Genomic DNA, 15,611 nt, shown 5'->3' with positions numbered 1-15,611 from the left:
ACGTGGAAGCCGAGGACGTGGAAGCCTTGGACGCGGAACCCGTGGTAGTGGAGAGCCGACTGTATTGTTAAATTATGTTCTCAAAAGGTTGAACCAGTTTAGATTACCATAACAGGTATATTGGTATGCTCACCACATTTTGGTCAACAGAGCGAATATACCATGGTGGTCCCGTAAGATTAGTACCATAGAGCCTAGGTGTGTAATAGGTTATACCATCTAGGTTCGTGTAAGTACACGCTATGGTGTTCAGACTAGGACAAAATTGCCTAGCAACACATTTCTCAGAATGTATCCCCATTGTTAAGTGATGCATGACTGTAATTGGCCATTTGTATTTTGTCTGTAAATTTGTCTTTTGTCCATTTTTCATTAATTTATATTATCTCTTTTTTAGTAATGATGATAACTTGTGCGTCATATTGTTATAATATTTTCTCCAGATTTTAAAACTTTAGTCCTTTATGATATTTTTGACATACAGAAGTTTAAAAGTTTTTTAAACGTACAAGTTCAGTGTCATTTCTCAAACTTGTATCACTTTTTTTCTTCTTCATCTGTCTTATTTCTACTCATCGTTCAAGGTCCAGTTCACATTCCACTTTCTCTGAGGAGGCTTTTCTTGAATACTACAGCTTACTGTAATAGGTATTATATATTATGCTTATTGTCTTTAGTACATGGTCTAGCTTTACTATGTGTATATATTTTTTTCTAGTTTCCTCTCTAACAAGGTCTCTGAGAACAGATACCATGTATTTCTTTGTGTCTATAGTTCTATAGCATTTACCTTGGGACTCTGCATACTAGATGTATTGAATAAACAAATTTTGATAATAATAAAATGATATTACAGCATTAGTGCTTGTTACAAACATAGCCAAGACTTTCTTTTTATATTCTCTCACTGGATCTTGATAGCAAGCAGGTGAAGTAGATAGGATAGGGATTTTCATTCTCATTTTTATTGATAATTGATAGTTATTTTCATTATGAATGTGCAAAAAGGTATGAGAAAGTAGCATAACTCTTCCTTTTTTAAACCAGATAAAAGACCAACCTCTTTTGTAGTAGAAGTGTGTCATAATACTGTGGTGTTGCATTCTTGAATATGAAATAAACTATTAATATTCATGCCTAGTTCTGAATTTATTTTTGTTTTTTTCACAGTGCCATACGAATTACATTCCCGTCTGTGGATCAAATGGGGACACTTATCAAAATGAATGCTTTCTCAGAAGGGCTGCTTGTAAGCACCAGAAAGAGATAACAGTAGTAGCAAGAGGAGCGTGCTACTCCGGTATGTGTGATGTTCTTCTGAATAAATGTTAGAAATGGTTCTGCCATATTTTCTCAAAGGAAGTGTCCAGTCGGAGGTGTATTTGCCAAACTGCTGTATGGATCAGTGGTGATTGTGTGGGGAGTGGGGAGGTCTTTTATGCCCCTGTTTCAGGTTGTTGCTTTTTAACGCCAGGTGGTCTTGTATTGACTATGTTACTTCTCAGTACATTTTTAATGCTTAGTGCCTTTTTTGTCAGGACTTTGCATATCTTTGGCCTTATGGTTTGAATATTAGACAGAGTAACATTTGGGGTGGGAAATGATATGGGATCCATTTTGTTGATTTTTGTTTTTTGGGGGGAAGAGGTGGGGAGTATCCATAGAAAGCCATTAGTGGCCTCCTAGGATGTGTCTCTTTCCAAGCTCTTTTCTTTTTCTATCTTCTCTTTTCTGTCTGCTGACCCTTGTCACCCACCTCCCTCCAGTTATTTGTATTTCCTTCCTTCTCTTTTCCTTCCTGAATTGGTGGTGGTGAATTTTGGAAGGCATTAATATTAATTTCTTGCTTGTGTTTATATTTGGGGGCAGGGATGCAGGTGAGTATTGTAATTAGAATTATTGTATGAAGGTTAGTGGTAAAGGTGGAGACTATTATTATATGATGTTCTCCATTTCCTTTCTTTATGTATTACAGTACCTGTGTTGAGAGTTTTTACTGGGGCTCTATTACATAAGCATAATTGATTGATTGTCTATGTGGTTGATCTCAAACTCCAGGTCCATTAACACCACATGACTCAAAGCCCCCACTCTGAATTACATGGTTGGTATTTCTGGTGTGGCCAGCCCCCACCCTGAGACTGTTGAGTGTAGCCGGCCCCACCCTAAGATCTGATGTGGTGAGTACCTTCCCTAAACAAGACACTTCTATCAGGTATGACGCAGATTACCTTCCAGAAGCTGAGGGCAAAGGTCAGACCTCTCTTTGGGCAAGGCCACATTCTTTTCCATACGCTAGATAATTAGGTGCTTGGTGATATTATTATGTTCTTAGGCAAATAGACTGTCATTTGGTGTGGTTCTTATATAGTTCTTTAAGTACATTGCGTTTCACAGACTTGATTTAGAAACTAAAAAGGAATATGGATTTCTTTACGATCCCAAATTTATTATGCATCATTTATGGGGAGTTTGTGTTTAAGACACCAACTGCTTGGGTAGGCAGTGCGTGTTAAACATTGGAAGGCAGAGTGGTAGGTTGGAAAGAGCACTGTACTAGAGTTAGAAGACCTGGCTTGTAAAGTCGCTCCGGCTCTTCTTTACAGTGTGACCTCGGACAAGTCCCTTAGTGGCTCTGAGCTCCAGCTACCTAAGTGGATATAATAAGTGGATGATAATCTCCTGGGTTTGTTAAATAAGGTTTGAATGAGCTGAACTATAAGGTGCTGTACTGATCGTGCTATTTGCTGGGTGGGCCAGTGTTGTTCATATCATTTGGTCTTTTATTGGTCCTATTCCCTGTGCTAGAAATAACATTCTCTTTTGCTTATTTGAAAACTCTTTTATTATGCTTTAAGATTGAGCTTAAGCCTTTTCTCCTCTGTGAAATCTTTCTTCTGTGGCATCTCCTGGCAGAGTTTGTTCATGCTTTGTGCATATCTCTATGTATATATCTTGCTTTATTTCTTTTATCTGACACATCTGTCTCCAGCCAGATCAGTCATTCCTCAACAGGAAGGCAGTATGCCCTGCCTAGGGAGGTATATCATAATCCCAGGGTTAGGGTGGAGTTGTGTGGGTGGGTGAAGGTGTGTGTACGGTGAAAATATAATCTACAAGAAGAACTCAGCCTCATTATCAGAGTAGTTACAATATTTATTTTGGAATTCTAAATGATACTAAAGGAAGGCATGAGATATAATGTTTATTAAAATTGGACATGGGTTGAATAAAGATTGGGAGTAAGTATCTCATGCACTGGGACTGTCTCATTTATCAGTTTATTCCTAGCACTTACCATGTTGCCTAGCACACAGTAAGTACTCAGTCAATGTATGTGGACTAGGAGGAAAAAGGGAGTGTTTTCCTAAGAAAATTTTGGTCGTAATAACAATTTTAAATTAAGTTCCCTTCTTCCTTCTCTTTTTTCCACTCTTTCTTTTCCTCCTTACTTGCTCAGAGAAGATGTAATTTACATGGTTGATTAATCAAAAATGAATGCAATTTAAGACTTGCTATAAAATCCCATGAAGATTTTGCAATGCGTACTGCATAAAATATGTATTTTTCCAGTTGCTCCTGTTTCTGCCGTATCTGGGAATTTGGTTATTGTCTGAAGGAGTTTGAAGGGAAGGGAGCAATATTGTTAAGGGCATTGTCTCCCCCTCTAGAGAACTATTTGAAGAACCGGAGTGGCTTTTCTAGGACATCCTCTCGCTTAGAAAGTGCTGGATGAAGTGTCACGTTCTTCACTTGCCATCTCTGCTTTTTTCCTGCTCCACGCTGATGACATGACATGTTCCTGCTCCTTTCATCATGCTCTGCACCATATGTTGGTTCTTTCAGGGTGATAAAATAAATATTTTACATTAATTACATTGTAGGCTGTCTTCTTGCTGATAACTTCGAGGGAGACTCTTTAATGTCACTAGTAACAAGTGTCCACGTACACCTTGGTGAGATTCCTTCAGATTAGGTTTCCTAGGGGAATTTAATTTCATCAGTAATATGAAAACCTCAACCTGAGCTTCTTTCCTTCTAAACCTTGGGGCTTTTTTTACCTTTTGGCTTTTGGCCTTTATCCACAGATTTCATTAAGAAGATTTTTGGAGCAAGACCCAAAGCTCTTTTCATCTCTTTCTAATAAAAGCAGCTTATTCATTATTCCTCTCAAGCTTTAACAAAATTAAAATTTTCTTCTACCTTTTAAGTGAGTTAATAAAATTATTTCTGTGTAGCTATTTACAGTGTTTGTTGGTCTTTACTCTGTGCAAGGCACCTGGATATTTCCTGAATGGGCTACAAAGATGCATGATGTGTCAAGGTATTTATATTTGGAGAAAGGCACAAAATAGGTATATAAGAATAAACTGTTAGGCATAGAAAAATGAGAGAAGGGCTACATGAGAATTGATATCACAATTAGATTTTTGATAAGAAATTTTACTGTTTGATAAGATGAAATTTCCTGGAAAAGTGTTCATATTATTTTGTTCTTTGCTTTTCTTCTCAGATAATGGCTCTGGATCTGGAGAAGGAGGTGAGTTTCAAGTATCCCTTAAAAGACATTTGTTTTCTTTCACTTTTTTTAACAGCTTTATTGAGATAAAATTCACGTACCATACAATTTGCTCATTTAAAATGCACAATTCAGTGGCTTTTAGTGTATTACAGAGTTGTGCATTCATCACCACAGTCAATTTTAGAACATTTTCATTATCCCAGAAAGAAACCCTGCACCCCTTAGCCATCACTCCCAACCCCTCTATCCCCTTTCGCCCTAGGCTTCCTTTGTTTCATGCAGTTATTTTTCACTAAAGGTTTGTTGTCAGACAAAGGGGAAATGTAGCTCCTCTTAAATTGAGGTTGCACCAAAGTGCCTTCTCCTTAGGATCATCCCCACAAGTGATTTTGGCTTGGACCAGAGTATTTGTAACTCTCTCCCACCCCTTGCTCACAAATTTTTGCTCATAAGGAATTTTTAAAGTACAGAGTTTAAAAACTCTGCTGTGTGGGGCCGCCCGGTGGTGCAAGCGGTTACGTGCGCGTGCTCTGCTGCAGCGGCCCTGGGTTCGCCAGTTTGGATCCTGGGTGCACACGGACGCACCACTTGGCAGGCCGTGCTGTGGCGGCGTCATATAAAGTGGAGAAAGATGGGCATGGATGTTAGCCCAGGGCCAGCCTTCCTCAGCAAAAAAAAAGAGGAGGATTGGCAGATGTTAGCACAGGGCTGATCTTCCTCACAAAAAAAAAAAACAAAACTCTGCTGTGAGTTGTGCACAGCAAAGAGAAGGCTTGCAGAACAACTCGACTGGAATCTAGGCTTTAATGTAAGCCATTGTAATTTTCCTGTTTATGTTTTGATTTTATTTTACAAATCTATTAATTATTTCTGCTCTTTAAAACCTAATATTTGGTAATAGCATATAACAGTTTCCTCTAAATTATCAGAATTGAGAATGACTCATCTATTTCATGGTCTAATGAGGCTGTAATCCTTGGTGAGTATCCACTGTTTGCAAAATAATGTTTGAGGTGTGATGGGGATTCACTAAAAGAAAACTCACTGGTAGAATTCTTACTTACACACTTACACAAATGAAGACCATAGTTATGATCCTGTCAACACGGTCTGAAACCTTACTCCAGACTTCCACATTTGTTAGAATCCTAAAATTTCAGAGTTGGAAGGGACTTTAAAGGTGGCCTGGAGAATAGAACTGTCCTGAGGAAGAAGTTCAGGGATGACAGTTTCAGCAGGGACAGGAGGTGAGGGCTGGAGATATTAAAGCTGCCCAACAATAGAATTTGATTTAAATGGACATGTGCAGGAAGAAGCTTCATGATCGTGTGTGAAGGATCAGATCATAAATTCTAGATCTTAAAGCTGGAAAGGATTTTAAGAGATCATGTGGTCCAGCCCCTGTGGTCAGATATTCAGTTAGGAAACTGTCATTGTTCCTATATGAAAGAAGTGGAAGTTGATCTCAAGACTTGCTTATGTAACATACTGGATGTCTTGCTCTGAGGCTGTAGGTTGACAGTTTTGTAAGGAGTATGAGTTAGAAAGGCTAAGTGGTTTTCTCAGATTAATACACAGACTTGAGTGAGCTCATGGTAGTTGTGTGATTTCTAGATCTCATGGTGTTTCTGAGGGCTCAGAAATACTTAGGATTATTATCCTGGAATCTGGGAGTATTCATGAGAGTTTGGGGAGAATTTCTACTTAAAGTGCAGGCAGACACCAAGAATTGAAAGTTTGCAAGTATTACCAAACAGGCATATTAGGTCTGCGTACTTTTCTTTTAACACCCTCTTTGCTGATTGCCATCCCCTGCGTGAGGTGTTCCTTCCCAAACCAGCATGAGAAATCCCTTGAGTAAACTGTAATCCCTAAATTGGCCTCAGAACCGATCTCCCTGCCCAGGTTGAGACTATCAGGATAGGATCCACTCTAGTTGAGACCCAGAAATGTAGGGTCCCCTCACATATGGGCTGTGAGCTGAGTTGGGGCTGGTGGTGTGCACTGCTTTTTGTCCTGGATCATAGGAGAGCCACACACTTCTGCATTCTGGGTATTTTGGCAAAGTAGAAAAAGGGGCAAGTACTTCGTAAAGAGACCTCTTCCTTTTTAAAAGTTGGAGATAAATATTGTTTTTTAACTCTGGAATTCGTTGTTATGTGGTTAGAAAGGCAGGTGTGAACTGACATGAGGAAAAGGTGATGGTTATACTTGACTGTATTTAATCACTTTTTTGCTAACCAGCCTTGCACAGGCTATTTCAGCAAGGTAATCACTGGACTAAATTTATTGCTCATTTTTTTTCCCTCTTATTTAGTGTTATATGGTAATTCTTTTAAAGGCAATTAATTATCAAATGTACTATATTGTTCCTTTGTGTATAGGTTAAGGGATTATTTTGCTAGCACCAATGCTTGTTTTTCGTCACAGAATGTTTTGTACTCAGTATTTGCAACATTTTTGGGCTCAAGCATTGATAGATTTTGGAAGAGATTGTTTTCAAGAGCTTGGGTACGTTTTCCCCAGAAATAGGATAATGACTGCTGAAAACATGAAGCAAATCTGGAAAGGATTCCAACGTTTGGTTGAAAATTTAACTTTTCTTTTTAAACAGAAGAGGAAGGGTCAGGGGCAGAAGTTCACAGAAAACACTCCAAGTGTGGACCTTGCAAATACAAAGCTGAGTGTGATGAAGACGCAGAAAATGTTGGGTGAGTTGATTGATGGAAAGAGGTAAACTGACTTGGAGGTTAGTCATCAGCATTATTATTTTGTAGAAGGGTTTCATTTCAGCTCCTTCTGTATATTTTGTGTGTGCCTTCTGTATTTTTTGTTTAATGCTAGTGTATTGACTTTTCTCTTAAGTTGACATAATACTGTAGCTATTTAAGTCAGTTTATGTTAAATTTTAGAATGAAAACCCATTTATAGTTATTTTGGTTTTACCTCTGCTTTTTTTTTCATTGATGGTTTTATATGTTTTATACCAAGTGCTAATTTTATTCATCAGAAGTACTCTTATTCTGAGTTATCTTACTGTTATCCTTTCAACTAGGATCAATAATAAAGTTTCTCTTTTTCTTAACTTGTATTTTTACACAAAAACTTTTCATATGTTTTGATGTATTAAGAAAAATCTGAAACGATTTCAAAATTTTAGCGTATAGTAAGTAAAAATTATTTCTAGAAATCCCAGTTGCACAGACTGACATTATATTGTTTTATTTTCTCACTCATGTTCAGCCTTCACTAAGGTGGGTTGTAGGGGGGCCAGCCCGCTGGCATAGTGGTTAACTTCACGTACTCCGCTTCGGTGGCCCAGGGTTTGCAGGTTCGGATCCCGGGCACGGACCTACACGCTCATCAAGCCATGCTGTGGTGGCATCCCACATACAAAATAGAGGAAGATTGGTACAGATGTTAGCTCAGGGCCAATCTTCCTCACCAGGGAAAAAAAAAGTGTCACACCGAGGTGGGTTGTAGTTGGACAGCATTGTCTGTCCAATTTTCCGTTCACTCCCTGTAAGAAACGGTGTTGTTTGGTGGAATAGTAACAATACAGACATCATCAACACAGTCGTGTTTGTTTCTTCCTTTCATGAGGTTCCTGTTTGTTTATTCTCAGTCTCAACCTTCTTGCATTTCCCTGTGGTGCTCGCTTTTTGCTTAGTTGATTCTAAAAGCTTTAGTGCTGACTTCAGGACCTTATACCACAAATGGATCTTCACTTCCTCAATTTCCCCTTAATACATATTTTAAAACATTTATTTTATAGAGATTTGTGCTTTCTTCCTTACTTGTGTGTATTTTCCAGTCCCACGTTTTATTCGGCCCTTAAATGCATATTTCACTGCCTTTCACAGAACAGGGTTTAATTAGCATTAATGCCCAAAGTGAGTTTTAGAAATCAGAATCACACCATTTTCAGTATTATGGTTCAAAATCAGCTATTTGGATGGCACTTTGTAAAAGTTATGTCTGATAATTTACTTGGTATATATTTAAATTAGGTGAGAATTGGCAAAAGACAAGTAAGTTCAGTAAGAAGTGAATTCAGCAAAACCTGAATTTGCTCTGTCCCTGCACATTGGTTACTTGGGTTGACATGTGTCCGTCCATTTCAGTGAGAGTGGTTTGATTTGGAAGAACGTGTTTTCCAAAGTAGCTGTGGACTGAGAGAAATGATGAGCAATATGGACTTGCAGAGAGAACAGATAATAGACGTTATGCTCTCTTCTCTTGCTTTGTATTAATGATATGGCGTGATAGAACAACTGTGTGTGTGTGGGTGTGTGTGTGTGTATTTTTGTAGCGATTTAGTTATTTTCAGTGTTTTTTCTATAATAGTATTGAGTGTCACAATAGTATTGAGTGTCACAATAGCTATCAATGATTGATTGGCTTGGTCTGTTGATCTGTTTTTATTCCTTTGACAGTACCTCTATTCAGTCCTATTTTATACATTTTTCTGCTGTCATTTGTCATCCCTTAATTGAAAGAGATGGAGATCTTTTGCTTGGAAGTAGGACAGATTCCATCTAGTCCCAGAAGCAGCCTGAAATAGGACATCTATATGGTAAAATACACGTCTTTCTCTAAGCACCTCCTCATGATATTATATGTAGCCTCTGCCCAATCAGAGCAACTCTGTTGTGTGTACTAAATTGATTTTGTGTGCATCTCTTTTATCTGAGAGCTTGTACCACTGTTCTTGCAGATACAGGCTCTAAGCATAAGGAAGTGGGCAGAGACCAGGGAAAGGCTTACCAGTGTAAGGAGCAGGCACGCTGAGGAGCTGGCTAAGGAGCACATAGACTGGGACAGGCAGCCAGGTCCAGGCCAGGAAAGTGATGCAGTGATAGGAAAACATTAAGGAAGCAATTGGCACCTTTACCCAGAAAATAAGTGATCAAGCTAAAATGGTCGATCCTACTACGAAAGGAGACGAGGAAATTTTAGGAACATCTAATCTTTTAGTCTATAAAACACTTATTACTCATGGCAGTTGAATTTAACAATTTAAACATATCTCAATGGTTATTGTAATTTTTTTTTAACTTTTAAATGGGCCATGGTACCAAGAAAGCTATGTGGAGGTTACTTAACTCCTCCAAGGCACGTTCTATATGCTTTTCATGGTTGCCACCAGGTGAATAGTAACATGTTTGTCTAAGGGTAATTTTGATCCAGCCAACTAGACCTTCTCGATAATGGAAAACTGAGAGATGCTGAAATATGACATTAGCCATTAAGCCTTGATTTTTATATAAAAACCTATTATTTTTTAAGGTGTTATATAATTTTCTTATTAAAAGATAAAATTTTAGTTATTAAAAACAAAAGGTCTTAGTTACAAACCAAATACTCATGTCTTGACTTAATTATAAACTTGACCAGAATCAGAGAATGTTAAAGTTGAGTAGGATCTTAAAATTTATCTTCTGGTCTAATCCTTTGACTTTACAGATGAGAAAATTGAGGACTAAAGTCAGAGGGTTTTATGGGATGGATTCTCCTAGGTTCCAGTACAGCATTTTTGTTACCATCTGCCTTCCTGTATTTGCCTTTTTTATTCCTAGAAGGAATGCTGTCTTTTTCCTACTTTAAGGACTGCTGGTTGATGACTTGTTAAAAAACAGTGCCCTCACACCTGAAATTTTTACAATGTTATAAACCAATGTTACTGCAATAAACAAAATAATTAAAAAAAAAAAAAAAAAAAAAAAAAAAAACAGTGCCCTCTTCTTCAGCCTGGACCCGGCTATGATTTCTTTACTTCCTTGTCTCCTGGTCATTCTGAGAACTAGCTGCTTTTAAATTCTTTGTTTACTCCTTAGCTGCCATCTAGAGCATCTAGAGCCTATTTATTGGTTTTCATATCAGTGACTTTCAGGCGTTTTTGACTACAACTCCATGTAAGAAATACATTTATGCTGTGACCCAGCACTCGTGTACGTATACACGTGGTGATAATACATATTAAGTAAAACAAAATTCTACGAAATAATACTTACCTTTATTAAATGCAATATACTCTAATATTTTCTATCTTATTTTCTTAAAAAATGCTGGTGCTAACCCACTAAATTGACTTTATAATTCACTAGTGATAATGACCTACAGTTTGAAAAACATTGCTCTTAATATAATAGATATTATATTTCATGTTATTTTTAGGTATAGATGTTCATTTAAAAAATATTTCGTCTTTTCTCATTTTGAAATGTCTTTCCCATTAGAAGAAATGCTGTATAACCTCTCTAGTTTACAAAGGGCAGCTAAAATCTTTCCCTGGCTTTAAAGCTCTTTCTTATTTTTTTGCTGATAGTTAAAAAAAAAACCTGGCATTTTGGGGAGATAAGTTGGTATCATGTAAGTTAATTTTCTGCTATTAAGAGAAGTGTTAATTTTTTATTTAGCCATTTAAATGGAAACTGATTTAAATATATTGTCTTCTTAAACAGAGTATGCAGAACATATTTTAACGTATTCTTAGTGTTATATTGTATGGTGTATTGCAGCTTTCACACATTGTTACATAATTTTTTTCAGCTCTTTATGGCAGTTCTGTCTGGTGGCTAAGTTAAGGAAGTATTATCCTGATTTTACAGGTGAAACAGAGCTCAGAAAGCTCTGAATAGCTTACGATTAAGCAGCAGATCCAGAACACAGGTCTTATGATAAGGGATTTATCCATTGTGTTGTACACACATGTATGTAATACCATGATGTCCTCAGAGGCCACTGATGTTCACTGGCAATTGTTTCACCTCTTACACTTAAGGCTCTGTTCTGCTTTGAGATTTGGGTTCTTATATCTGTTGTTTAAAAATAATTTTTCTTCTCCCGTGTCTGGCTCCTAGCTGCTGCTTCTGGGTGCTGTCAGTCTGCCTTGTCAATGAGCCCGACTGTAGATGACCCCAACTTTTAATTTGCTTCTCTGCTTCCCTGAAATAGGAAACAATATGCTTGTAGGAACTGTACCTAATATAGGAATAAATTCTAAATGTAAAATCAAAGTAAATAGGTTCTTCTGAGTGAAGTGCATGAACTTTTATTTATTGCATGTATTTTATCTTTTCTGCTTAGTGGCTGTTTTAATTTTTTACAATTTGAATTATTTTTGTCTCTGAGAGGGTTTTTCCTTCCTTCTTGAAGTACACTGTCTCTCTCCAGTGACACTGTGGACTTTGCATGGGTTTGTGATGGCTGTCTTCTTTAACGCTTACCTTTTGAATTTACACCTGGGTCTAAGGTAGTAGAGCTTCTAAGAAATTTGACTCCCACATAGGTGAGTTTTCAGTTTCATAGTGACCGTTATGAAGTACAGTGGATAGACTGAAGTCTTAAAACTTGGAAACAGTACCTGCTTTACAGGAAATTATATTTCTTAAACCATGTTCTTAGCAACCACACCCGCTTTTTTTCTGGACAGTGTTTCTAATCTGTTCAAGGCTGAAGTTATTGCTATAAGATAGCCATCAGCTGTTTGTCTGGACGGGGGGCCAAATAATCATTGAACTCCTTCACATTAGTGCCTTTTGAATACTTCACCTAAATCCCCCCCCGTGAATGGTTTGAGGAGTCTGTAGAATCATCAGGCATAATGGCAATACAGATGAGTTATGAAAATCCTCAAATTGTTCCTTTGAACTTTGTCTGCCATATGCTTTATGGAAATCGTCCTTGCTCTTCTGCCTCTTTGATGTCAGTCTCTTTGGAGATGCTGTTTCCATTTTTTCCCTGAGTGATGTAAGATCTCCGAGTTGCTCAGAGGATCGTGTAGGTGTGCAGTATGACAGACAGCATCGATAAGCAGTTAGTCCACCTGCTGAGCATCTTTGTCATTTGTGGCATCATTTTGTTCTGACACAGATTGCTGGCCGGCATCACAGTCTGATGAGTCCCTCCCTCAGAACGTGCAATGAAATCTGTTTCCTTGTTTTTGAGAAAGTAATGCTATACATCTGTGTCCTCCATTATGTCCTCCTTTCTGGAAGCCGCGTATACTTTTAAAAAAAAGAACCAAAGAAGTACTTTTCTACCATTATCTACCCTTCTCTTCTTATTTCCTCGTAATTGGAGATGACAATAATTTTCGTCATTTAACATTGCCTTACTCTGGATATGTAGAATACTAGATTTTTAAAACTAGTTAGGTTTAATAAATTCCTTCCATGGCCCCTTAGATTATCATGGGAAAATAATTGTATGCTGTCCTTTTTCTTCTGTTAACGGGAAATAAACTCTATTAAAACATTATTTTATACAAATAAAAGTATAACAATGTTATATAATAAATAATAAAGAATAAATAATAAACAGTGTTAGCAATGACAGGCTCCTTTGTCTAGAAATACCTTCCAGTAGATCTTCACAGCTGCCAGTAAAGGTGTCTTTTGAGAGGTTTGTTGTTAAAATGCAGAACTCCACATCCCCATGACCTCGGGCAGTTTTCTGAATGCTCTGTTACCCTCTGCTGCTTTGCCTCTATTATTCTCTCACCTGGAGTCCCCTCCCTGCTTGTCTGCTGGTTTAGCTCCTACTCTTCCTCTAGACTTAGGTGAAGTGGGAATTAGGTGACAAGTGGGCACCTCTTCCTGGAAGCCTCCCTCTGTCTTCCACAGTCCCTGTGAGCTAGGTGACCTTATTCTGTTTCTCCGTGGTCTTGAGCACCAGCCTCTGCAGAGCACTTGGTATACTGTTGGGATTGCTAGCAGGCGGTGGGCTCCCTGAGGACAGGGCTTTGTCTTGCTGGTTTCTGTATTGGCTAAACTGGCCTGGCTGGGTCCCTTAGGGTCCCTCTATAGGTCCTTGTTGAACTTGTGGCAGTTCACACTAGGGCTTTATTATTCACTCAGAACTGCACACAGGGTCGTTGTGAGGATTTATATGTGTGAAAAAGACTAGAATTGTCTGAACTCGTTGCAGGCTTCGTTAGGTGTTTGTTAAATCTAAATAACTTCACATGAATTAGTTTAAGCCAGTGTTTTCCTGACTGCTAAATAAACTTACCGTATGGAGAAGGAATGACGCTTTCTGTGTAGAATAAGGAGAAAGGAAGGGAAAGGATAGATATTTTTCAAAAATAGTGATCATAATACCTTTCAGATGTACATAGTATTTGATGGTTTCAAAGGGCTTTTTACAAAAGCTTATTTGATTCTGTCACCAGTGTTATGAGATATTATCCCTACTTTAAAGACTCAGTTGCAATTTGCCAAAATCATAGCGCTAAATCATGGAAGTCATTGGATTTATTCATTTATTTATTTATGTATGTATGCATTCATGCCTTTGAAATTCACAGTGTTAGAAATTCAAAAGCTTTAAAAGGCTTTACAGTAAAAGGTCTGTTTCCCAACCCTCTTCCCCAGCTACCCAGCCATCTTCACTAGAGGCAGTCACTGTGATGTTTCTTATTTAATCTCCCAGAGATATTTTATGCATGTTCAAGAAGTATGTACATATATTCTTTCTTTCCTTTTTTTAAACTGGTAGCAGCACACTGTAATACTGTTTTATGCTTATTTAAAACTTTTATCATAAAATGTACATTACATACAGAAGTGTTTAAAACATACACATGTGACTTAAAGAATACTACACCTAGGTACCTGACACCTAGGGTGAAAATAGAATATGGCCATATTACCAGTACTGAGCATTAACCCAGCTGGGCAGGAAGGGGCAGTAGTGCCGCTGTTAGATGAAGGCACAGTGAACAGTGTCTGGGTCGAAGTCTGGCTTTTGGCTTCCCAGGGAGTTTACAAGATTCTCTTCTGGGGGAGTCAGTGGGCAAGCCCATGAGTGAGTCATGGGGAACACAGGGCTCACTGCAGTTGAGACATCTGGCAGGGTTCTAGTGTCACCAGATACGGATGACTGGCAGAAATGTTGTCAGAGAGTGGATCTACTTCTGATCTCACCATAGCTGACCTCCAGCTCTCGGGAGTATGTCAGTTAAGTGAGTGTGGGCGTTTGGTCCAGGCAGTAAGACATGGAAGGGAGAGCAGGAACTTCATCACCATATGGTCAAGACAAGCCCTGTACAGATCAGAATCTGGACCAGGCTCACTTGGGCATTCTCTCCTCTGGCTGAAAAGAAGGCACAGTAGCAGTAGGCATCTTGGTAATGGCAGCCAGTGACATGACTGTCTACAGAGTGAAACTATTTCAGTGTGGACTGGTTGCCCTTTGCATCTTGTATACAGCTGTTTTCCTGGGATCTTCCTTCAATCACTTATCTGATCCAACAACAGTCAATTCTCCAATTCTCCTGTATCAGCTGGGTGTCCTACAGTTCAGTACAATTCTGACACTCTCTATTTGGAGTTAGCATAGACCCCACAGGTAAAAGGCTCAGACCCAAAACACTGCTCTCACTTTAGACACCAGCTGCAAATGAGGTTGCCCGCACGTCTGCCCAGCATACTACTAATTTGGAGGTTCCCATGACCTCCCCTCTAGTTTGGTAATTTGCTACAGTGACTCACAGAACTCAGAAAAGTGCTTTGAGTCATCTCATTAGCATACAAAAGACTCTTTTATCACTCAGTTCCAAGCGTTTTAGGAGCTCTGTGCCAGGAATAGGGGACAAAGACCAAATACGACCATGTGTCACTTAACGATGAGGATGCTTGAGGATGCCTCTGTAGGCAATGTCCTCGTTGTGCAAACATCACAGAGTGTACTTACACAAACCTAGATGGTATAGTCTACTACACACCTAGGCTGTATGGTACTGGTCTTATGGAGCCACTGTCGTATGTGTGGTCCTGTAGGATCCCAAAAAAGGAAATCCCAACTCCAGTCTTGGGAAGGCGCGGACCCACAGACACAGAAGACCGAGCTTGATGCAAACGCAAGAGGTTTATTAAGCGGAGCTCCGGGTCGACACGTATCTCTCGCAGGAGACAGAGGAGTCGACCCCGGACCTTAAAGGGCAAATTCTTATATAGGGTTTGGGAGCACAAAGCGGGAAAAGGTTGGCGCAGTCTTACATGATTGGCTAATTTAAAACATTTAAACAGTTACATTTTATGGCGCGAATTGCTATGGCGCGAAGCGATTATCAGGTTACACACAC

At 38.7% G+C, this 15,611-nt stretch overlaps 1 protein-coding gene across 3 annotated transcripts in view; it reads left to right on the top strand.

Moving 5' to 3' along the window:
* LOC101394124 (myb/SANT-like DNA-binding domain-containing protein 3) overlaps window positions 1–15,611 on the top strand; it is a 125,441-nt gene that overhangs the window by 72,436 nt on the left and 37,394 nt on the right. For all 3 annotated transcript variants that reach the window (XM_087419397.1, XM_087419398.1, XM_004423259.2), the window contains 3 exons: window positions 1,171–1,300; window positions 4,514–4,540; window positions 7,137–7,233. In XM_087419397.1, coding sequence (XP_087275523.1) covers window positions 1,171–1,300; window positions 4,514–4,540; window positions 7,137–7,233 — 254 coding nt within the window. The remainder of the gene's footprint in view (window positions 1–1,170; window positions 1,301–4,513; window positions 4,541–7,136; window positions 7,234–15,611) is intronic.

Source organism: Ceratotherium simum, chromosome 29 (genome assembly GCF_057802395.1).
Source record: "Ceratotherium simum simum isolate JZ-2026a chromosome 29, ASM5780239v1, whole genome shotgun sequence".
NCBI classification, from domain to species: Eukaryota; Metazoa; Chordata; class Mammalia; order Perissodactyla; family Rhinocerotidae; genus Ceratotherium; species Ceratotherium simum.
Note: the sequence above shows the minus strand (reverse complement) of the source record. Positions and strands in the feature narration are given on the sequence as shown.